The sequence below is a fragment of the Scomber scombrus genome, chromosome 23 (assembly GCF_963691925.1).
Source record: "Scomber scombrus chromosome 23, fScoSco1.1, whole genome shotgun sequence".
NCBI lineage: Eukaryota > Metazoa > Chordata > Actinopteri > Scombriformes > Scombridae > Scomber > Scomber scombrus.
In genome coordinates, this window is record NC_084992.1 from 7,422,680 (window position 1) to 7,443,160 (window position 20,481).

Below are 20,481 nucleotides of genomic sequence, written 5' to 3' on the forward strand. Positions count from 1 at the left end.
GGCAAGTTTGTGATTTGTCATATTGAGCTATACAAATAAAAATTGACTTGGCTATGCTGTATAGCACTGTTGAAAGTGACCAAATTCTGGTGCTATCACTTAATGTTTGGGAATGAAACACCGACTATAAATGACAAAAAATAAAGTATAAACCAGTTAATAGCAGCAAGTCCTTATAAACAACACTGAGTAGATGTAACTCTATGGAAAATGTATAATAGAGGAAATAATGATATCTTTTAGTTACTGACAGTGAGAACTATAGGCTAACTGTAAACACTTTTAAGTGGCAGCAGAGGACATATGGACATAAGAGTTTTCACAAGTGGTGTTGGTTTTTTTAAACACAAGATGTACAAATATCATCCTGCATTTCTTTTTTTTAACATTAAAAATCCAGTCTTTACCTCATCTCTTCTAAGTGTCATATTGTAGAACAGTTTTCTCGTGTTTGTTTAAACTGTTTCAGGAAGTAAATAAGACTTGAGACCACAGTTAGTGGTCGTAAAGTAGGTCAAGAGGAAATTTACCATTTTTCATGTCAGTTCTGAGTCTTAACTCAACAAAGAAAAAGACAACGTGTCTTCAGAGGAGTTCGAGTTTTTCTTGAGAACTAAATTTTTTAATGAAACACGGTTTCCGATATGCTCCACACAGGAGCACAGAGGTGAGAGAAGTAGCTATAGAAACCACAGTCGTCATTGTTCAGGCGACCAAGCACGCAATGGAAAGCAAAAGGGTGTAGGCAAAATAATAGGAACACCTGTACATTGCAATAATTCGACATAAATACAGCTTATGTGAGGCTTTTAAGTTCTTTTCAGTCTCACACTGTGTTAATACAGCTGGATTATACTATATGTATTGTAAGGTGGGCGACCTGTTACCTTGTCCACCCCTCTGAAGAGAATCTAAACTATTCCCATTTTAGTTTTGCTCTTCGAAAGAATAATGTCTAAAGCTGCTGTATTTAAAGCTATAAATCAACAGATTCACAGTATCTCAACATAATCCATAAATCAAATAATAAGATAAAATCAGAGCAAAGTGTGCCAATTTCCTGATCAAGTCACATTCACAAACACCTAAACCACTAATAATATTAAGGTGATTTTTTCAAAAGTGGGAAACCACTTACCCTTCGGGATATATTCTTGTTCCTCATCATTTAACTGTAACAACGAAGGTAGAAGAGTGTAAAAACCCTCCTGCTCATTCAGTGACTTTCTATTCGCAGCAGCAGGTCTTGCTCCAAACAAACAAACGGAAGCAGAAGTGAAAGAGTGTGGCCCAGATACATCCCAGAAGCACTTATCTTTACTTCTGCTTCTTGACTGCCCACTAATCAGGCAAGTATGCACGTTGACAACAGGATTTTCTTGTTTTATTTAACCTCTTGTTGTTTGATGGTAACAATGACGATGATTATGATTATGTATTTTCCAACTATTATTAACCATTGGTTATTACTACATTTTCTTACTGTGTAAGTCGGTTGAAACACATTCAGTCATGATCTGAATAACATTTTTATTGTTTATAAGTTATATTGTTTGTCTTTGTTTCAGTAAACTTTAAAGATTACTTAATTTTATTTATTTTCAAGAGGGCTTATGTGGGGACAGAGAGAAGGGGGATAATATGCTACAATATGGGTCAACTAAGTGTTGTTTTAATACCAGAAGAACAGGCCTTTTTTTCTCCAAAATGATGACAACTTTACACCAAAGAGGGTCTGAAAAATACAAGTGTTCATTTTAATTGTTTGCCAGCAGAGGGCGCTAAAAGCAATTACAGTAAATGAGATCTTTACAAAAAAAACACTCACCAATTCTGGACCACAAACCAGGCAGCAGACAGGGGGCCTTGTATTTATTGTGTGTATGATCATTTAATTAAGTGTAACTATGTCCGATAATAAGCACAACAAAGAGCATTAAAAATGAAATGTAGTGGATCCCTCATTCTTGCCTGATGTTGAGGTCATGTGAGCAAATCTATGTTCATTGTCTTAGTTGATAATATTCCTAATCAGGTTAAATCACAAACTATATATATATATGCAGTGCTTGGCTTTTTCTCTAATGTTTGATTTTTGGTGAAATATTGGATCATTTTAACATTTATTGAAATTAAACTGTGGTATTTTGAGATCATCATGAGGTAAATGCGTAAGGTCAAAACAGGTACAGCAGTGGGAGTGGGTTAATGTTTGACTCCACAACAAGAGGGGTAGGAATTAGTATAAATGTGCTTCAGTCATACTTTTTTCAGTTGCTCCATGGTCCAGCTCGGTTAACTTGTACTGTTTTATAAACATTCCCATATCAAACTCTTTAAGATTGGTGTATTATTTCTGTGAAGAGTTGAGCATTGTGATGAAGACCTGAGGACATCTGGCCAGCTAAAGGTTTTTTCCCACAAAACCATGTGACAAGTTTAAAGGGAAAAATCACCATTTGGTGGAGCTGTTAACAACTCATTGACATCTGAAATGTGAGCCCGACTACACACTGCTTATGGTAAGATGTCAAAAGACAAAAAGGTTGGAAACTACTGGTTTCATCTTAAAAAATGTGTTGTATTTTAAAAGCTTGTTATAATATTCATTGTGTCAAATCTTCATCTGAAAAATAACTAAGCCTGTTAAATAAATAGTGGAGAAGAAAGTACATTTTATCCCTCTGAAGTGGAGTGGAGTGAAGAATAAAGTAGTATAAAATGTAAACACTTCAGAAAAGTATAAGTTTGTCGAAATTGTGCTTGGGTAAACTGTAGGGGAAAGTCCCTGCATCTTTCAATCCTCGAGCAACAGGACCAGCTCTTTCTCCAACCCCCCAGGAATGCTGTCCAAAAGACATAAATGAGATTTATAACATCCTGCAAACAGCAAAGACAGAGATTAGGAGACTCCTTTACTTCTACATGGCCACTAAATAAGACCACTGACCCAAACCACCTTTGACCCGGAAGACCAGCAAGATGGAAAGACCAGTTCACACCCCACTGTGAGCTGATAGTACCACTTAACGATCCCTGCCATCAGCTATCATAACTCACCTCAAAGAGTCAGTCACCTACAGAAACTAGATGGCACCAACTTTAATCCCACTGTGATTTTCAAGTAGTAGTCAAGCACGTATTTCATCAACTTGTTTAAACCCTGGTGCTTTCATAATTCATAACTTCAAACTAAGCTGTTGTACTGTTGATTTAACTCTCTGCCTCTCAGGTAGTCTGTTTGTCACGTCTCTCTCTCTACCAACTACAAAATAGATATCATCATTCACTAGCCATAGCCTTACATACCAGTTTCTCTTTCCCTCTTTTGTTTTGTTAGTGAGTGTTGTAGTGTTTTCCCCATCATTACACATACTCTGGAAGTGTATGAGTTATGTCGCTGGATGCATATTTCATATTTGAGTCATGCACCATATTTCATAATTCATAATTCCCCATCAAAATGATGATAGAGGATGGAGGACCTCCATCTTGTTATCATAATTATATTATTTCTGCTGTAAAGTTGGACATTTAACATGGGGGTCTATGGGAATTGACCATACACTGTGTAAAAAAATAAAAATAAAAAAAATAAAAAAAGATTCAGATCACTGTTTTTTGCATTTTGACCATCGCTAGTGAAAAAAAGGCTTATAAACATTCAAATTACATGTGCTCACCGGAAAAAATATAACCTCTGACTCCCTCGAGTGTCTTTTAGTTTGGCCCCCCACCTTGTACTCAAAGCAACCATGCCCTTTAATTATGCATAATAAAACATTCAAGTGGGTGAATTATATTAAAACATATATTTAAAAAATCATCCCCTGTACTCTTGTCATGAGCTATAGAAACTAATAGGCTGTAAACATCACATTTTTAATATTTAACGTGAGGGTCTATGGGGATTGACTCACTTTTTGGAGCCACCATCTAGTGGCCACTCGAGGTACTGCAGGGTATTGTTGCACTTCCGCCTTGTCTTCATTTTTTCAGCCCCGGAGGTTGCAGTGTGGCTACAAACAGCTTCACACTCCCCTTTTATAAAGCCTGTCTGCGACAAGCAGTTTAAAGAAAGAAAAAACCCCTCCTGACGTCAGTGGAATTCCCCTTATCCTCTATTTGACTCTTACAAAAGCCAACATAACATTTTTAAAACATATACACATATCATTTAACAAACAACATAAAGGATAACTGTCAGGAATGATTATTGGCTACAATAATATATATTTTGTAATAAGTTATATTTTCCCAAAGTATGAATCTAAAGTATAAAGGAGGGATTTCATGTGTTTTATGGATATATATAAAAGCTCATTTTCCACATGCTTTTAGAAGTATTTTGAGTGTGTGGGGCTTATTATGAGAAACATGGTGAAGTGTATTACAGTTTACAGCGAATCAGAAGCAAAAGTACCCGCCCTGCCTCTGAGATAAGCTGAAGCCCTGTGTGTGTGTGTGTGTTGTTTTTTTTTCCTTTAGTTTCGTTTTTGTGTTTTGGGGTTTCCACCGGTGATTATGGTATCCCATGCGCCTGGCCTGAGCCGGGCCATCCAACCCCGACATATTTCACGCATGATAGGACTGCGATCGTTGTGCAGCATTACGGCATCATGTGTTGGATGAACTTTGATACTGGTTGTTTATTAGTAATGATTGCGGAAGACTGACGCGACCTGGCTTCTGCTGCTTCTGGAAACGAAACTCGGAGGGCGCACACACAGAGAGAGGGTGAGAGAGAGGGAGACCAACCTCACGTAAGAAAACCACACTGAATGATGATATTTGCTACTTTTCTTTTATGTTTAAAAGCCTTAAATGTTCACTATCCTGCCTCGAGGTGCGGAGTATCTCTCGCTTCCTGCGTTTCCTGCCAAAAAACACGCTCAAGATCTATTGACAATAACATTAAATGCCTCACAGTATACTCCGGCAGACTACTGTCAAAAAAAGGCCTTTTCTTTTTTAGACGCTGGTAACACAATTGTTTTTTTTGTATGTACGGTTTGTATGATAGATCGAACTACAATAGATGTGTGTGAGGAAGTGGCAGAAGCAAAGCAGAGCAGGGCTGTACACTGGGCAAAGTATGAGTGTTTTGTTTTTTTAACTACTTCGACACAAAAGCAGTCAAAAATATGTAAATGCGTGTATTGATAGTAAAATCTTAAAGGCAGGAGTTATCATGCACATCACGCAGGAGCAAAGTGTGCAGAACAGACTGTGTAAAGCTACTGTGTTTGTACATAATACTGATTAAAAGTAGCTTGCAGAGAGAAAATGAAGGCACTCATATTGTATATTTACATAGTTAAGGTAGGTGATCAAAGCTAGGAAAGGTGCTAACTGTGTGCCAACTTGATTAATTACATGTTTGTTTTGTAACATATTAAGCACAATTAAAAACTGAAGTACAAGTAAGGGGCCCTATGCAATGTATTCTGCACTTTCACCCACTCAGGATTGCAACTATCTAGTTGTTGTTTGGTCTTTAAAATGTCAGAAAATAGTTTCAAAAGTGTTTACCGAAGCCTAAGATGCAACTTTAAGTGTGTTGTTTTGTTCGGACCAGCAGCCTACATCCCAAAGATATTCAGTTTAGTAGCCTAAAATACTAAAAGAAGGACTTAAGAAGGGGAAATAAGAGTATTTGGGCCCGTCTTTATTTTAAAAATGACTCAAAACAACTAATCGACTGCTTCAATCTACTGACCCTATCTTATAGTCAAAATATTGTTTTAAAACCTTCTATATTTCACTTGATATTATGCCTGCATGTTTCACGTCATTTAAAAAGCGTGTCTCTTTAAAGTAATTATATAACCTGGCCAGTATAGAAACAGTTGTTGGTATCCAGGAATAGGCAAACTGGTTGGGAGGCGTGTGTGTTTTGGGGTCTCATTAAATTTTTGATACAGGAGCCTGTAGTGTAATCCAGACTTAACAGTAGAGGCATCATTCCCATGCATAGAAAAAAAATATATAGAGGGGAAAAATATATATATATGTACTACACATTTTAAAATATAGATATGAATATAAATAAGGTGTGAATTATCGTAATCGTGACCACACACCTCTACTCATACTGTGTACAGGAAAAGGCCATAATCACACTTCACACTCACACTATATCAGAAAGAAACTCATCACGATGACACATAAGGAAACTTTTCACCCACTGTAAAGCTGTATTTGAATAAAAAAAATCAATTTTTAATTAGCATGGAATAACTTTCAAAGCTACACTTTTACAGGCATTTCTACAGGAAGCCGGATGAGTTGAGTTGAGATGAGCTAGATGTACACTGTACATGCTTTATCATGTTGTAATCAAGAACAAAACATAGCTGCAAAAGTGAACAAGATTACATTCAATTCCCAAATGCTGAAATTACCGAACAAGTTCCACTGACCCTCTGTTGCTAACGACGAATACTCAAACCTGGTGATTTAGTTGCAGTTTGTACCCACTGTTGTACATTTAATTTCTCTTCATACAGTTACTTTAGTTGTTATGTTTGTTTATTTGGATTCTTTTGCTGCAATTAAAAAATCTCAACCTTATTATTTCAGCATTTCATACCTTTTTAAATCATCCTTATAGTTACTGTTGTGTACTGAGCATATGAAAGTTAAAGGTCATATATAAACATTCATTGGTCATTGCCTAAAATAGATTGATTGAAATATAAACCAGAACCTTTATATTGAAGGTGAATGTGGTCAGTGTGATTTTAAAATGAAGTCAACAACTTCTCATTTCCACATAATTAATCTCTAAACATTTTCTAACTGATAAGGGGATTATGTTTTTTCCCGTAGTATGTTCGACTCGCTGCCACCGATTCAATAACACGGGATGGATGATGAGAGGAGCGATGGAGGCGCAGCAGGAGGACAACCGGAGATGGAGGATGAGTTTGCGTGTGCTGGCATGCTGCGTGGATCTCTGACCTCCCTACATGACACCGTGGAGCGGATATTTAGGGTGCAGTTTCGGATTGGGGCTGACGATTTGCCGCATGGCAACAACGGGCAGATATGGCTGAAACTACGCGGGCCGAGCAGCAATGTGAAAGATGCCAAAGTAATTACTCACGCCCTGTTTCATAATGCACTGTTATGTAAGCAATTTAGCAATACTGCCCAACAAGTTTTTCCAGGTGAGGTGAGCGTTAACATTTAGATTAATACATCTTAAAGGGGCCGTATCTCGCTTTTTGTGATTTTATGTTACTTTCATACTGTTATAATATCAGATGTGTAAGTTAAACATGGTCAAACTTACTAAATTTGAGGTGAACGTAAGTAAAATGCAGTACTGAAAGCTTAATCAGCAATGTTACCTCATGGTGACATCAGATTGTTCACTCTCACATATCAGCTTGGATTCAGGCTTCACCGATTACAGTTTCCATTTTGAGTAAAGACCGAGAAAAATAAGTAAAAATCCGACTAATATAGTTTCTTTCATGGTTTGTTTACATGGCCTCAGAGAGATACGGGAAGTCTGCTGAGTGGCCGATTACGGTCAGAGCAGAGTGGGTTCATCAGGAGGGGGCGGCGGGCTTTAAAGACACAGGAGCTAAAATGGCCTGTTTCAGAGAGAGGCTGAACTGAGGGGCTGCATAAAGAGCCGGTACAAGATAAATAGGGAGTTTTTGAAGTATAAATCACACGATGATACTTCAGTAGAGCCCCAGAATATAAATATAGACCTAGACATGTGCATTAATTGGCCTCTTTAATACATTAACACTTATCTAAACCTGCCCTTTTTCTGTTTTCTGTTTATTAGTTTGCCTTTTTTAATTTTTTGGTTGTACAGTCAGTCCTGATCGTGAACCGCTCTGTAAATTTTTTGTGTGGAAAGAGTCACTTCGGTAGGGTTGATATTACGGTTAATAGGTAGTCTTACAGACACACAGGCGGAGTGAGTCATACGTATTTTTAAACGTTGATTAATCAAGTTTCGACTGTCAGCCCCCATTGTGTGGCGAGACTGCTGACACACATTCTCACACATGCAGACAGATTTGATTGAAAACACAACATGAAAATACAGTCGGTGAACTCATAATAACAAGAGGATGACTTAAAGCTGAAAACCAGAAGTGGTTTTAGTCGTGACACTACCACAGTTTAGCTCTACTGAGCAAAGCTTGTCATTGTTGAACAAGGAAACCAAAAAAACCAACATGATTGTCAAGTATATTCTTGGGGATATATATAAATAGCACGAGCAGGTGTATTTCCTCTTTGCTCTTTGGTGGAGACATAACTCTGGCATAAAGTCTGGCAGAGCAACATTTTAATATATACTGTTTTCCATGTATTTGTTTTGTCATTTGTTCTCTTAAATCATTTCCTGTCAAACCAAAAACACTATCAGGCAAAACATAAAAGCCTGAAAGTGTCCTGATCTAGACGTCAAGGGCCCAAATAACAGAGGAAAAAAAGACGAAAAACATCTGCGATCTTTAATTATTTCTGTTCTATATCCCAGAGCTACCAAGTTGAGATAATTCACACAAATACCACAAAGGGAAATAAAATCATGAATGTAAACAAGTGAAATTGAAAATGAAACTGAAAACATTTCAGGTTTAAAGAGTCCTAGTTTTAAAACTTGAACCCCCGAGTTGTAAAGAGAAATTTCTCCCCCAAAATGAACACATAATATGCACCTATACAGTATTTCCACCACTGCTGTAGTGATAATACAACAAAGCAGTTATTTAAAAAAATTCTATTTCTGTCTTTCAGTTATTCGTGAGAGGAGTCGTGAACCAAGAGGAGCAACAGGAGGTGTCCTATCCCGGGGTCCTTCACTGTGTCTTCTGTGGCGCCAAAGGGCTGTTTACAGACTGCCTGATAAAAAGCACCTCAGCGCATATAGTGGTGAGTGGTGGATGCCGTCTTTGTTTAGACCCTGTCACCCATTGAGAGTTTATAAAATTATATACACCCTGATTTTATTTTTATAAATGTATCATTTGGCAGTCAGAATGTAAAAAATGTAATAATAAAATTCTCTAAATAGGTTGAAAAAGTTTTAAAAAAAGACTAATTGCAGCCATTTTACATTGAAACTAAAAAGGCATAAAGCCAAGATAATCATTTATGACGCCTCACATCCTGACTATTACATGTACAGTATAATTAACCTTTATTGGATTTCATCCTTATCTACATGTGATACTGTGATGAATTATCACTCATGTCCGTCATTGAGCGAATTACGTAATCATGAAACTGACTAATAATGTGATATCTTGTGGTCACATTTTTCTTATTCCTACAAGAAATTACATTATTGGTCAATGGCAGTATTACATCGGCAGATAAAAATTGTGTCACACCCTTTATGAAGTAACAACTGTTAATGAAATGCGGTGATGTCTGTCATTGGGAATTTTTTTTAAACCTATTATTAACATCTTTTGTTAGAATACAAATATGCAACTCAAAAAGGGGATTTTTATTACTTTCTTTTTTACCAATCATCTATCATTAGCTAGACGTAGTGGAATAATTTAATATTAGAGGAGTAGTTTGACATATTTGGAAATAACCCAACTTTTGTAGATTATTTTCCAGTGTAAATTGGAAAGGACAAAGGGCACATAACACACATACAAAGAAAACTCCACGCAAATCAAAATTTCAGACAGTCAACCTCTCCGTCCGGGGGTCTTTACAGCATCGAAACAACTCAATACACAAACAAAAAGCAGTGTGTGTCCTCTTAGTCATTATTCCTTATACCCTTATACGTATTTTAAAAAAAAACAGCCCAAGTTACTTAGATTATAAAATATCGATACCACTCGCAAATCTCTACTATAGAACCGGAGCTAGTTGGTTTCCCCTTGTTTCCAGTCTTTGTGCTAAGCTAAGCTAATAGGCTGCTGGGTGGAGCTTCACAATTACGGCACCTACACAAGAATGGTGTCAATCTCTTCATGTAACTCTCAATCAAATTAAGCATATTTCCCAAAATGTCAAGCTATTTCTTGAGGGATGTATAGCAAATCTATACAACATCACATGTAAAAAGTGTCGTTTTTTCGATTGTCGTGATCCATTATATATCCATTACATGAGACCAAATTCTTTGCAGCCCAACTAAAATTACAGATCATTTGAAATCATTAATTTGGTCAACAGAAGATTGTAAAGATTGTAAGATTGATGTGGTTCAGCTGAAAATAATAGCAAGGTAACAGAAGAGTTTATTCAGGAGAAGACATGTTCCTCGAACTTTATGTATCATTGTATTAGATATCTTAATTTAAAGATCAAAGTAGTCACTAGTCATGTTTAGGGAGGTGCAACCACTAACTTTGCCTCTTATGTTTTTATTTTTGATTTAATGTTGTGTTTTTTTTATTCATCAAACCAGGTTAGCTCTCCAGGCTATCTACTGATATCAGGTATTGCAGAGCCAGTGGTCCGAGCCTACTCCCTCATTACACAACTGGTGGATAGATACGAGGACACGCAGTCCAGACGCCCTGAGACTGGGGACAGAGGTGCAGGTGAATCCCTGGAGTCACGCCGGGCCTTCAAAATTCTGGTAGAGAAATGGGATGACAGGCACATCTTGGATCTTCTGGTGCTGCCAGGGTCGGTGAAGGAAATCCTGCTGGATTTGGTGAAAGAATCGGGTCTTGGATCAAGCCAGAGCCTGGCGCTGAGAGATGGAATTGTAGGGGAGAGATATGAGGATTTGGAGGTTAGATGGGACAAACCCTCCGCCATTAGGTACACACTTCCTGAAAATTCCAGCGCATCTGATCGGTGGGTTGAAGGGAATACTGCAGGTTCAGGGAACGCTGCAGCCAAGGACCTTTTCTCCCACTCTTTCTCCACCTCTGCAGGTGCCAGAGGGAGGGCAGAAGGAGCTGAGGAAAGACAAATGCATATTCCACAGGAGGTGGGAGAAGAGGAGCAGCCGGAGCCAGCAGGAACATCAGGTACCAAGGAGAAAGAGAAGCTGGAGGATGAGGTGGAACAGCAGCTGTCAGTGGGAAACAAGGAGTTCTTACTTTTGTTGAGGTTCTTCACAGCGATGGGGTACACCGAGGATGTAGTCAAACGAGTCCTTGCTCGAACAGGACTTCAGGAGGCCTCGCAGATACTGGATTTGGTTCAACAGGAGCAGGATCGCAGTGACAAGCAGCAGAAAGAGAAAAATCAAGTCACTCTGCATCATAGCGAGAGGAACCGACCCTGCGAGACAGAGCACAGAGAGGATGAAGACTCAACAGGAGGAGGAGGAGATAACGCATTGAGAAGTGATGTAGAAATGCTCGAGGTTCATGACAAAAATTGTGATGGAGCGACAGGAACCTTAAGACATTTTGACGGAGAAGGTAGCGCAGAAGAAAAAGAGGAAGGAAACGAGGAAGACTTTGTCCTAGGAGTGTTGAAGAAAGCTGCAGCAAGCTGCGGCTACACCGAGCAGAATGTAGCTAAAGTGTACAGCGCTTTGCCTGAGCGATCCACCCACCAGCTGCTCCTGGAGCTGCAGAGAGAGGGGAGCAGAGAGACAGACGCCTCCAGAGAGGGACCAAGAGAGATGGACGATGTGGTGCTGGAGAAAGAGGGTCCAAAAGCTGGACCAGTGGAGGACGAAGCAAGAAGAGAGGTCCCAGCTAGGCTTTTCATGCCTGCAGAAAAGAGGGACATGGGTGATATAGAAACTCGAGCTGCAGCGGCTGCAGAACCGGATTTGTTTCAGTGGATTGAAAAGCTCCAACAGCCAAAGCAACACCAGCCTTCAAAGTCACAAAACACACACCAAACCGTCCTCTCTGAAGTTAAAGGGCCACCCATGCCTATGTATGCCTCTTCTCTAGATCATCCATTTACCAATTTGCAGTCCAACAAGCCATACAGCCAAAACTTTAATCCACCCTCCTCGAAACAACATCGTCCAAATCAAGACCCAAAGCCTCAGTCCTCCAGCTCTTTGAGACAAGCACTCCAAGCCGCTCAACTTCCCATCTTCACCGGGAGCGACTCGTCTTCCACCAGAGCGAGGGAAAGACAGGGTTTCATGCCCGCCTCTTCGGTGGTGGTGACAGGGGAGCAGCGTTTCCTGGAAGGCCTGCAGACGCCCTTTGACCTCAAACTAACAGACAAACCTGGAAACCAGAAGCTGAGGACAATCATCATCGATGGGAGCAACGTGGCAATGAGGTGGGAACGACAAAAAAAGGGTCATGAAATTTGTTTAATAGGCTGTATATTTTCTAAGATAACTAGTAAGATTATTAGTGTTTTTTGGGGTTTGGTAAGGCTTTTATTTTATGACAGCACCCATGTTTGTATGTGTTTTTAGCATGAGTGGCTACCATAGAAGTTATATTGTCTTTTGATGTGTTAATTCAAACACTGCTCTATTGTGCAACTAGTGGTCAAAAACTCAGGGTGCCTTTAATAGCTTGGAGAGAGACACACAGGTCTAGAGCTGCAACAATAAGTCCAGTGTTTTATTTGATATCATTTTAGCAACATCTTTACTCATTATATTTCTACTCTGCATGTCCACTTATACAATCACACAGTGTAGGTAATGCGGTCTATATTGTCAGTATTGGTCTTTGTTTATTGGTTAGAGCTGTTGCTTTAGCTGGGCAGATAAAATCAACAACAAGTTTTAAAGATTAAAACATCATGGGATCTTCATAGACGTCTGATTTTGTTATAAAACTCTACATTTACTCGTTCATGTTTTCCACAGTCATGGTCTGGGCCATTTCTTCTCATGTCGAGGCATCGCTCTGGCTGTTCAGCATTTCTGGGACCGAGGTCATCGTCACATCAGCGTCCTCCTGCCGCAGTGGAGACAGAAGAGCGACTTCAAGAACAAAGGTAACGCTTACTCTTGGTCATGTCATCTAAAGTATTATGTATGTATGTACATTTTAAGGCTGCAACTAAATATTGTTTTTTCATAGATTGTAATATCTATTTTCTTCCATTTTTAACAAGTAAAAACAAAGATACAATTATTCAGTGAATTAGCCATCTTCTCCTTTTTTTGTTAAACATTTTGAAGACAGAGAAAAACCAGTCAGAAACAGGTCTCCATTATAGTTCCTGGTGCCACAGTTAGCTTTTATTATTTTGTGGAAAAGCATGGTGTGGTTTTAAAATTACAAAGGCCTCTGTGCTGCGGTGCATGTTTGTGTGTGTTTACTTGCCTGTGCATGTGGGTTACAGGGAAAGATTCAATTCAAAACTGAGTCACATGTAGGGAGGAAAACAAATAAGACCTTGGGAATTGAAGCCTTGTGGTGTGCTTTTTGGTCTACGTGCATGTGAATGTGTGGGCGTGCACTTTCCTTTGTGCAGACTAAACACGCTGCTGTTTGTTCCTGTCTTACAGAGCAGCACTATCTGACTGAGCTGCAGAAGCTAGGCCTGCTCTCCTACACCCCCTCCAGGGAAGTCCAGGGCAAGAGGATCAGCTCTTATGATGACAGGTAGTTGGACACTCTCATCATACTGCTGCTTAACCCTTTAGCAATCCCCTAAATTCCTGTAAAATTAGCCTAAAACACCTATCCAAGGCATACTTAAAGTAAATTCAAAGCTGTTCTTGAACCATTAGGAGTACGTATCATTCAAGTCATGGCAATCTGACTGCAATCTGTCATTACACCGTATCTGTGTGTACAACAGACTGTATAAACAGAGAGTAACAAATTTCACTGACTTGAAAAATCACATGCTGGGAAAATGAAAATGAGTCATTTGCCTCTCCTGTATGACTATGCAGAATATTTACACAATGATACAGCATCTTGCAAAATATTCCGATTTCATATTGTAAAAATCCTACACGCTTTTAGTCCTTTCATTCATGTTTTAGACTACCACTTAGGGGCGCTAAAGAATTTTTAATCTTAGCCTCTTTTCCAGGTTATTTCATAGTATCTCATTGCTCTTCTCCCTTGTTTCCACAGAATTATGCTGCAGCTTGCACAGAAGACAGATGGAGTGATAGTGACTAACGACAATCTGAGAGACCTCTCTGATGAGTCCAATGTATGGAGGGAAATCATCAAAAAGAGGTAGAGAAAAGCTTCTTATGCGAGCCTATAAATAGTTTTATAACAACCAGGAAGACAGAGGCGAAAGATATTTAGTTGAGCTTTAAAATCAGTAATTTTACCTTGACTTGAGAATATTTTAGATCAAGTACTGTTGGAAATGCAAGAATTATAGAGTGGTAGACATTCCTGCTTTCACAGTCCAATCACGGGGATTTCCCATTTTTTTGTTTACTTTGAAACTGTTTTTTCTTCATACCACAATATGTGAGAAAGCTGCTTTGACAAGCATCACTGAAACGAGACACAAGTAATCATCAAAAGACCTACTTTTCTACCCTCGTACGAAGTTTTGGTGTTGCTGGATGAAAGGAAAAAGTATCGGCATCTTCTGCAGTCTTTCTCTGAATAAATATACAAAGAATCAATCAATCAAACTTTATTTGTAAATCATCTTTCATGCTGCAGAATGAATGTAAACTGTATAAACAATTTTAGATCAATGCACTTGAGAAAATTAAAACCAGTGAAGTAGGTTTGAAATAAAATAAAATAACTACATTAAAAAAAGATGAGAACATAATAAAAGAAGAAAAAAGCATATAAATTCTGGTTTAAAAAAAAAGATGAGACAATTACAAATAGAATAGATGATAGAGAATAATGAAATAGGCTATATTCAATCTAATTTCAAGGTTCTTGTATGAAAATGGTTCAAAATTATATTCGACTCATTACAGAAGTATAATTTTGTGTTGCCTTCGCAGACTTCTTCAGTACACGTTTGTTGGTGATCACTTCATGGTACCGGACGACCCTCTGGGCAGAGGAGGGCCTCACCTGGACGACTTCCTCCGCTCTGATCACAGGTATTACAGTCACACATATACACACACACTTTCTTTTGTCTCCAAATCTGTGAAAATCCCCCTGACTCATGCTTATGACTTTTGTTTCTTCTCAGAACTCCTGATGCAGGAAACCACTCTTTTGCTGGCGTAGCCACCGCTTTCCCCTCCTTCAAACCTCCACGCTCCCAAACAGAGGTCCTGAACTTCCGTGATCGAGCACTGGGTGGCACTCTGGATGCATCAGGCGGAGGAGGAGGAGGAGGCCGGGGCAAAGGGAGAGGGCATGGGAAAGGATGGGACATGGGAAACCAGCACAGGAGGCATGGAGCTGAAGGTTTGGGATCTGGTGCCAACAGAACTCTACAAGAAACATCCAGCTTAAAAGAGCAGCTCTGTCAGGTGTTTGTGGGTCAGGACAACATGGTGACGCTGGTGCTGCAGTGCCACCCAGCAGTGACGGACATAAACCTGCTGTCTGACCTGATCTTGGAGCAGCAGAAGGACTAGAAATTTACCTTGCTTTTAGTTTTACCCCCCTGGGTTAATTCAGACTTTTCTTACACTAGATTTTACCCAGAGTTGACTAAATACTAAAACTCCAACTTCAAGCACAGCAACTACAACAAAATGCATTGTCTAATCTCTTGTGCATTAGCAAGGATTTAACAAAAAAAAAGGCCAAATCATCTAATCAGGGGTTGACAATCAAAAAAGCATATAACTTAACCTTTTATCGGGCACTCATTGAAATACTTGGAAATTCATTGGGAGGATATTACCAACATTTTCCAAGAAGTCTATATATAAAAAATCCACATGTTTCTACAACCTCACAGAGAGGCATGGGGAGGCTATTTTGGATGTTTAAGGAAGTTACCAAATATAGTTATTTGCCCGATTAAAGGGTTAACTAATATACTGTATTGGACCTTATTAGTGGTATCTTTCCACTGTCAAATCACTGTAAATAAAAAAGGGGTGTTTTAAAAAGTATATTATAAGGCAGAAAAAGTTTTTTGGAGATGGTTTGGTGCAGCAACACATAATAGAAGTTAATTTGTTATTTAAACCTATCAAGCAGGGTTGGACTAGTTTGTGCTTAACCAATGTGAAGCAGTTCACTAAGATCTGCTCACTTCTTATTGGAGATAGAGCTACCTTTTTTAAACCATTTTTTTTCTGCCAGGTATAAAGCAGCATTGACTTCTCCTCCTTCAGCGGCCTCTCTCTGCTCATCTTCCCCCATCTCACCACCTACTCTCTCCCTCTCTGCTCCCTCAGCATCCTAGGTTGATGAAATCGAGGTGAGAGGGTGAAACAGGAAAAACAAATGTAAAACACCAGCTGCCAAGATGGAGAATTTGACACGTTAATACTCCCTGTTATTAATAACCTATTGCAGGTGTAGCATTGATCAGGCATCTATTGTATCTTTTACCGTCACTTTTCACTTTTTCACTAAAGAACAGTTTGATAGTTGATTTTTGAAGAGATGCAGCGATGTTTTTAATGAAAGATCATGTCAATATTTCCACCGTCAGTGCCACTTACAGCAGATAGTTTCCCCCATTAATCTTCAAGTGTATAACTCCCCAGATCTCCATGAAAACCAGCTGATATTCATCGGTTGTATTTTCATTATTCTTATCAGATCCAGCTTCTCTTTATATGTTTGTCACCCTACGAGCGATTTGAGTAAAGAATTAAATGTGTTTTTTTAAGAACTCTTTCTTTAGAATAAGAAGAGCTAGAAAAAATTGTTTTTTTCTGCTTTTAGACACAATTTTGTAACATGCAAAACCCTCAAATTATATAGCTTTCTGTATAATTGAGGCGCGAGAGACACTGATTAATGGATAATTGGTGTATAACATGATAAAAATGTATATATTGGCACCACCAGCTGTGGAAGTTAATGTTGATGCCTTTTTTTTAAATGATACATTGGCTTTTATAAAATATTTTAAGCAGGTTTCATGTTGTTTGGGCTTTGGGCCTTATGATCTTGTAGAGTGCATGAATGAGGAATCTGATCTTCATGAATGAGAAACCAAACCAAAAAAGATGGTGGCAGGTGAATCTCTATGACTGGAGATCAGATCCTTTCTTTTAAACACCAATTGTGATATTGGATTTAGATTTTTATTGTAATGTTTTGTTCATATTTGTATTTACATTTTATTTTAAGTACCTCAATGTTGACTTGTGCCGGGTTTATTTTCATTAAATCAATTTATTAAACCCATTTTTTCTGTGTCAAAGTATTTCTTGATTTAAAGGTTGATATAAATCCTGAATTAATGATAATGTCTTTAACATGTACTTATCTATTTGTCCCTCATCCTGCCAGATACTGTAGATCAATTATGATATAATTCGTTATGATATAAGATTGCTCTAGTCATGGAAAAAAAAACGTAATAAGCATATATATCATTTCCACTTTTTCTAGCTAACTGTTTCTATAATACCACAATATCCTCTCTTTAGGCACAGAGTGGATCTTTTTATTTTTTTAATGACATATGAAAGTTTAACAACATATGATGGTCTAATGTTTTAATGAGATAGACCTCTACATCATCAGTTTAATCTTTCTTTATATACGATCTGATACATGTAGTACCCAGTTTAACCACCAGGGGACCTTTTATTTGAGGCATCCGAGATGGGCGTTGTCAATCAGTGAGCCACAAATTTGAGGCAGTTTTGAGAAAGTGAAGTTAAGAAAAACATAAAAATAGTTACTGATACTTTAATAGGAATATTTACTGGATTGATGCAATGTTGAATTACTGAACATTTTGTAGCTTATTTAATGGTAAATTCATGTTGAAAATAATTAATTATAGAAGGTCATTTATCTGTAAATCTGTAATTTTACGTATCATCATCATGCATTCAAAAAAATGAGTAGGTGATTATATGAGCTTTATGCAGGACCTATAATGGTTAAAAATGTTGTATTCTATATATTTTTCTTTGTTTAAAGAAAACATGCTATGAAAAATAAATTGAGTGTCATAATTAATTGATTTAATCGAAATTGATTTAATCGAAATTGATTATGTGTCAGAAGGTTTCTGGCAATTATTTGATTTTTTAGGGTTAAGAGAAAGTAAATGTAGAATTTATGGCAGAGGTGTTGTATTGGATTGCATTAGATTTAAGGTGTTCCTAATAAGGTGGCCACTGAGTGTATAACGAGGCAGCAGATGATACATTTCGCTGTTCACCACCATCTCCACCAGGGGGTTGCACTTGACCACTAATTATATGGAAGTCCAACAATAGTTACTCTCATGTGACCTCTTTCTTTTATGCCAGTTTACGGTATATGACATCAGTATTCTACAAAGGGAACTATTCCTGTATTCCCTCTGTGATAACATCTGTTTTTGCTTCATTCTCAGTTGTATTTCCAAAGAAAACCAATAAAACCAAAACAAGTTTCTTAGAATCAACAGGAGTAGCTTCCTGTCGCTGCCCCCCTTTCTTAACAGATGCGATGTTCAAATCCCAAAAGGAGGAACCTCTCTGCACGAAGCTGATATAATGTCAGACTGGTTTCAGTGTGCTGACTTCAGCAGCATTCACAAGTATCCAAAATCTGGATTTTGAAGTTAAATTTGCAGTTTATTAACACATTGAGCCTTTTATTTTAACCCTTATATACTGATCAGGGTCTAATTTGACCAATTTTTTACATTTTAGAGAAGAAAACACCTTTAAACCTTTTCCTTTAGCCTGGCATTAGACTACTTATCCTGATGTGACCCAGATTATACAAAATTATAAATATTTCATCTGTCTAAAAATGTTTCAGTGCAGCAGATACACATTTTTGTTGAGTGTTTGACTCATATTTTTTTTTTTTTTTTTAAACTAAATAATACACCCTCTCTGTTCTCTAAAAGCTTCATCAAGGAATAATCACCAGTTTATTAATGACTGATGAGGTTGTTCATGAAGTATTTGTGGTTCTGAAATCATGTATAGAGACTAATTATGAGTTAATACTGTGACATGCCTTAATATGAGTAGTATGTAAGGGTTTATGAATCTGTTTGCATCCTTATAATTTTATCCTCCTTATTTTGAGAAAGACTAGGTCAAAACTAGCCAACAGAGACACTACATGTGGTCCAGGATTCCTCTCAGGTGAGGTTTTCTCCTACATGACTGACCTTTGAAAAATAAAAGCAGAGGAGGAGGATACACACAAGCAGCTGCTGGATGTTGCACTGCTATATCATCTTTTTTCTCCTGCATGCTTTTCAGTCTTCTTTCACTTCCTCGTGCTTTTGTGTTATGAAAACTATAAAGACATGCTGTTAGTACTTAGAAACACACGAGGCCTTTATGGAGGACGACTTGTTGCATGTTTTTGGACTTCACAGACGAGGCTTAAGCTGCTAAGAATAGATTCATATTCAACCGGTTGGGTGAGTTTTTTTAAAACTGGTGGAAATAGACCGCACATCTATTTTGGGAAAATCCTAAGCAAGACAGAGGCAATTTTCACACAGGCATGACGCATATGAGAGGAAACAAAAGCTGTTCAAATGGCTTGGCCTACATTATATAGTATGTAATATATAGTGCATCAAGTGACGTATGATTTACCTGTTTAAATTAAAGGGTACAGTGGGTTCACAATGTTTAAAGCGCGTATTAAAACAGCTGTCAGGCGACCGAATTAACATTGAAACAGGTTTTGCTTGCTGTTATTATTCCTCTTGTTCATACTGCCATTAGAAGATACAGTCGAAATGCACTTACAATGTAAATGATGGGAGGCAAAATCCAGACAAAAAAAGTATTTAAAAGTTTATCTGAAGATAATATGAAGTTTCAGGCATCTGAGTTAGTCAAATAAAGTGAATATCTTCCAAAGTTACAGTCCTCTTCGTTTAAATTCCCCTCTTTGTGTCTCGTTGGAAAGTGTTTGTTCATAACAAAAAGAGGGAGTTTGGCTCTAAAAACAGTGTAATTCTGAATTATATTGGCTTGATTTGACTCATTTGGACAGAAAAAGCTTCAAATACGTTTTTACACGGAAGAAGGACTGAAACTCATCCTTTAAAATAAGGTACAGTAGGTGGCTGATGACTGTATGTGCTATAACAGGGAAGTACAGACAGGCTACAGTGACTCCATCAAAACTGGGAAATAGTGCATATAATCCAAAAGGAGACAGTCACAGTTTCTTATACAGTAAGGCATCATTTATAAGACAGAAATTGCCCTAATTCATGTGTTTTGGCCTAAAAACTGTTTGTACTGTATGATGTAAATGACCCAAAATGAGTAAAAAGAGATAAACTATCAATTTCTCTCCACTTTCATGTAACTACTAGTAATGCTTGATTTTTCTACATGTGCAATGAAGTCATGAATAAATGAATAGATACATAAATGTTTCCAAGCTGCTTATCACCAAACGTGTCAGTTCCGTCATGCATTTTGTTGACATACGCATGAAGATAAACACTGATTGTTGCTCTGATATGTGCTTTAAAGAAGATGTGTTGGACGTAAATCATGTGTGTGGA

At 37.9% G+C, this 20,481-nt stretch overlaps 2 protein-coding genes across 2 annotated transcripts in view; both read left to right on the forward strand.

Moving 5' to 3' along the window:
- The window catches only part of emc4 (ER membrane protein complex subunit 4), a 149,319-nt gene that overhangs the window by 77,505 nt on the left and 51,333 nt on the right, over positions 1-20,481 (forward strand). The window lies entirely within an intron of this gene.
- Positions 4,503-16,077, forward strand: khnyn (KH and NYN domain containing). Its single transcript, XM_062444907.1, has 9 exons — positions 4,503-4,763; positions 6,832-7,096; positions 8,776-8,910; positions 10,415-12,216; positions 12,761-12,891; positions 13,409-13,505; positions 13,989-14,096; positions 14,843-14,944; positions 15,040-16,077. Exons 2-9 carry the CDS (start codon positions 6,869-6,871, stop codon positions 15,431-15,433), a joined length of 2,997 nt encoding a protein of 998 aa, XP_062300891.1. The 5' UTR covers positions 4,503-4,763; positions 6,832-6,868; the 3' UTR covers positions 15,434-16,077.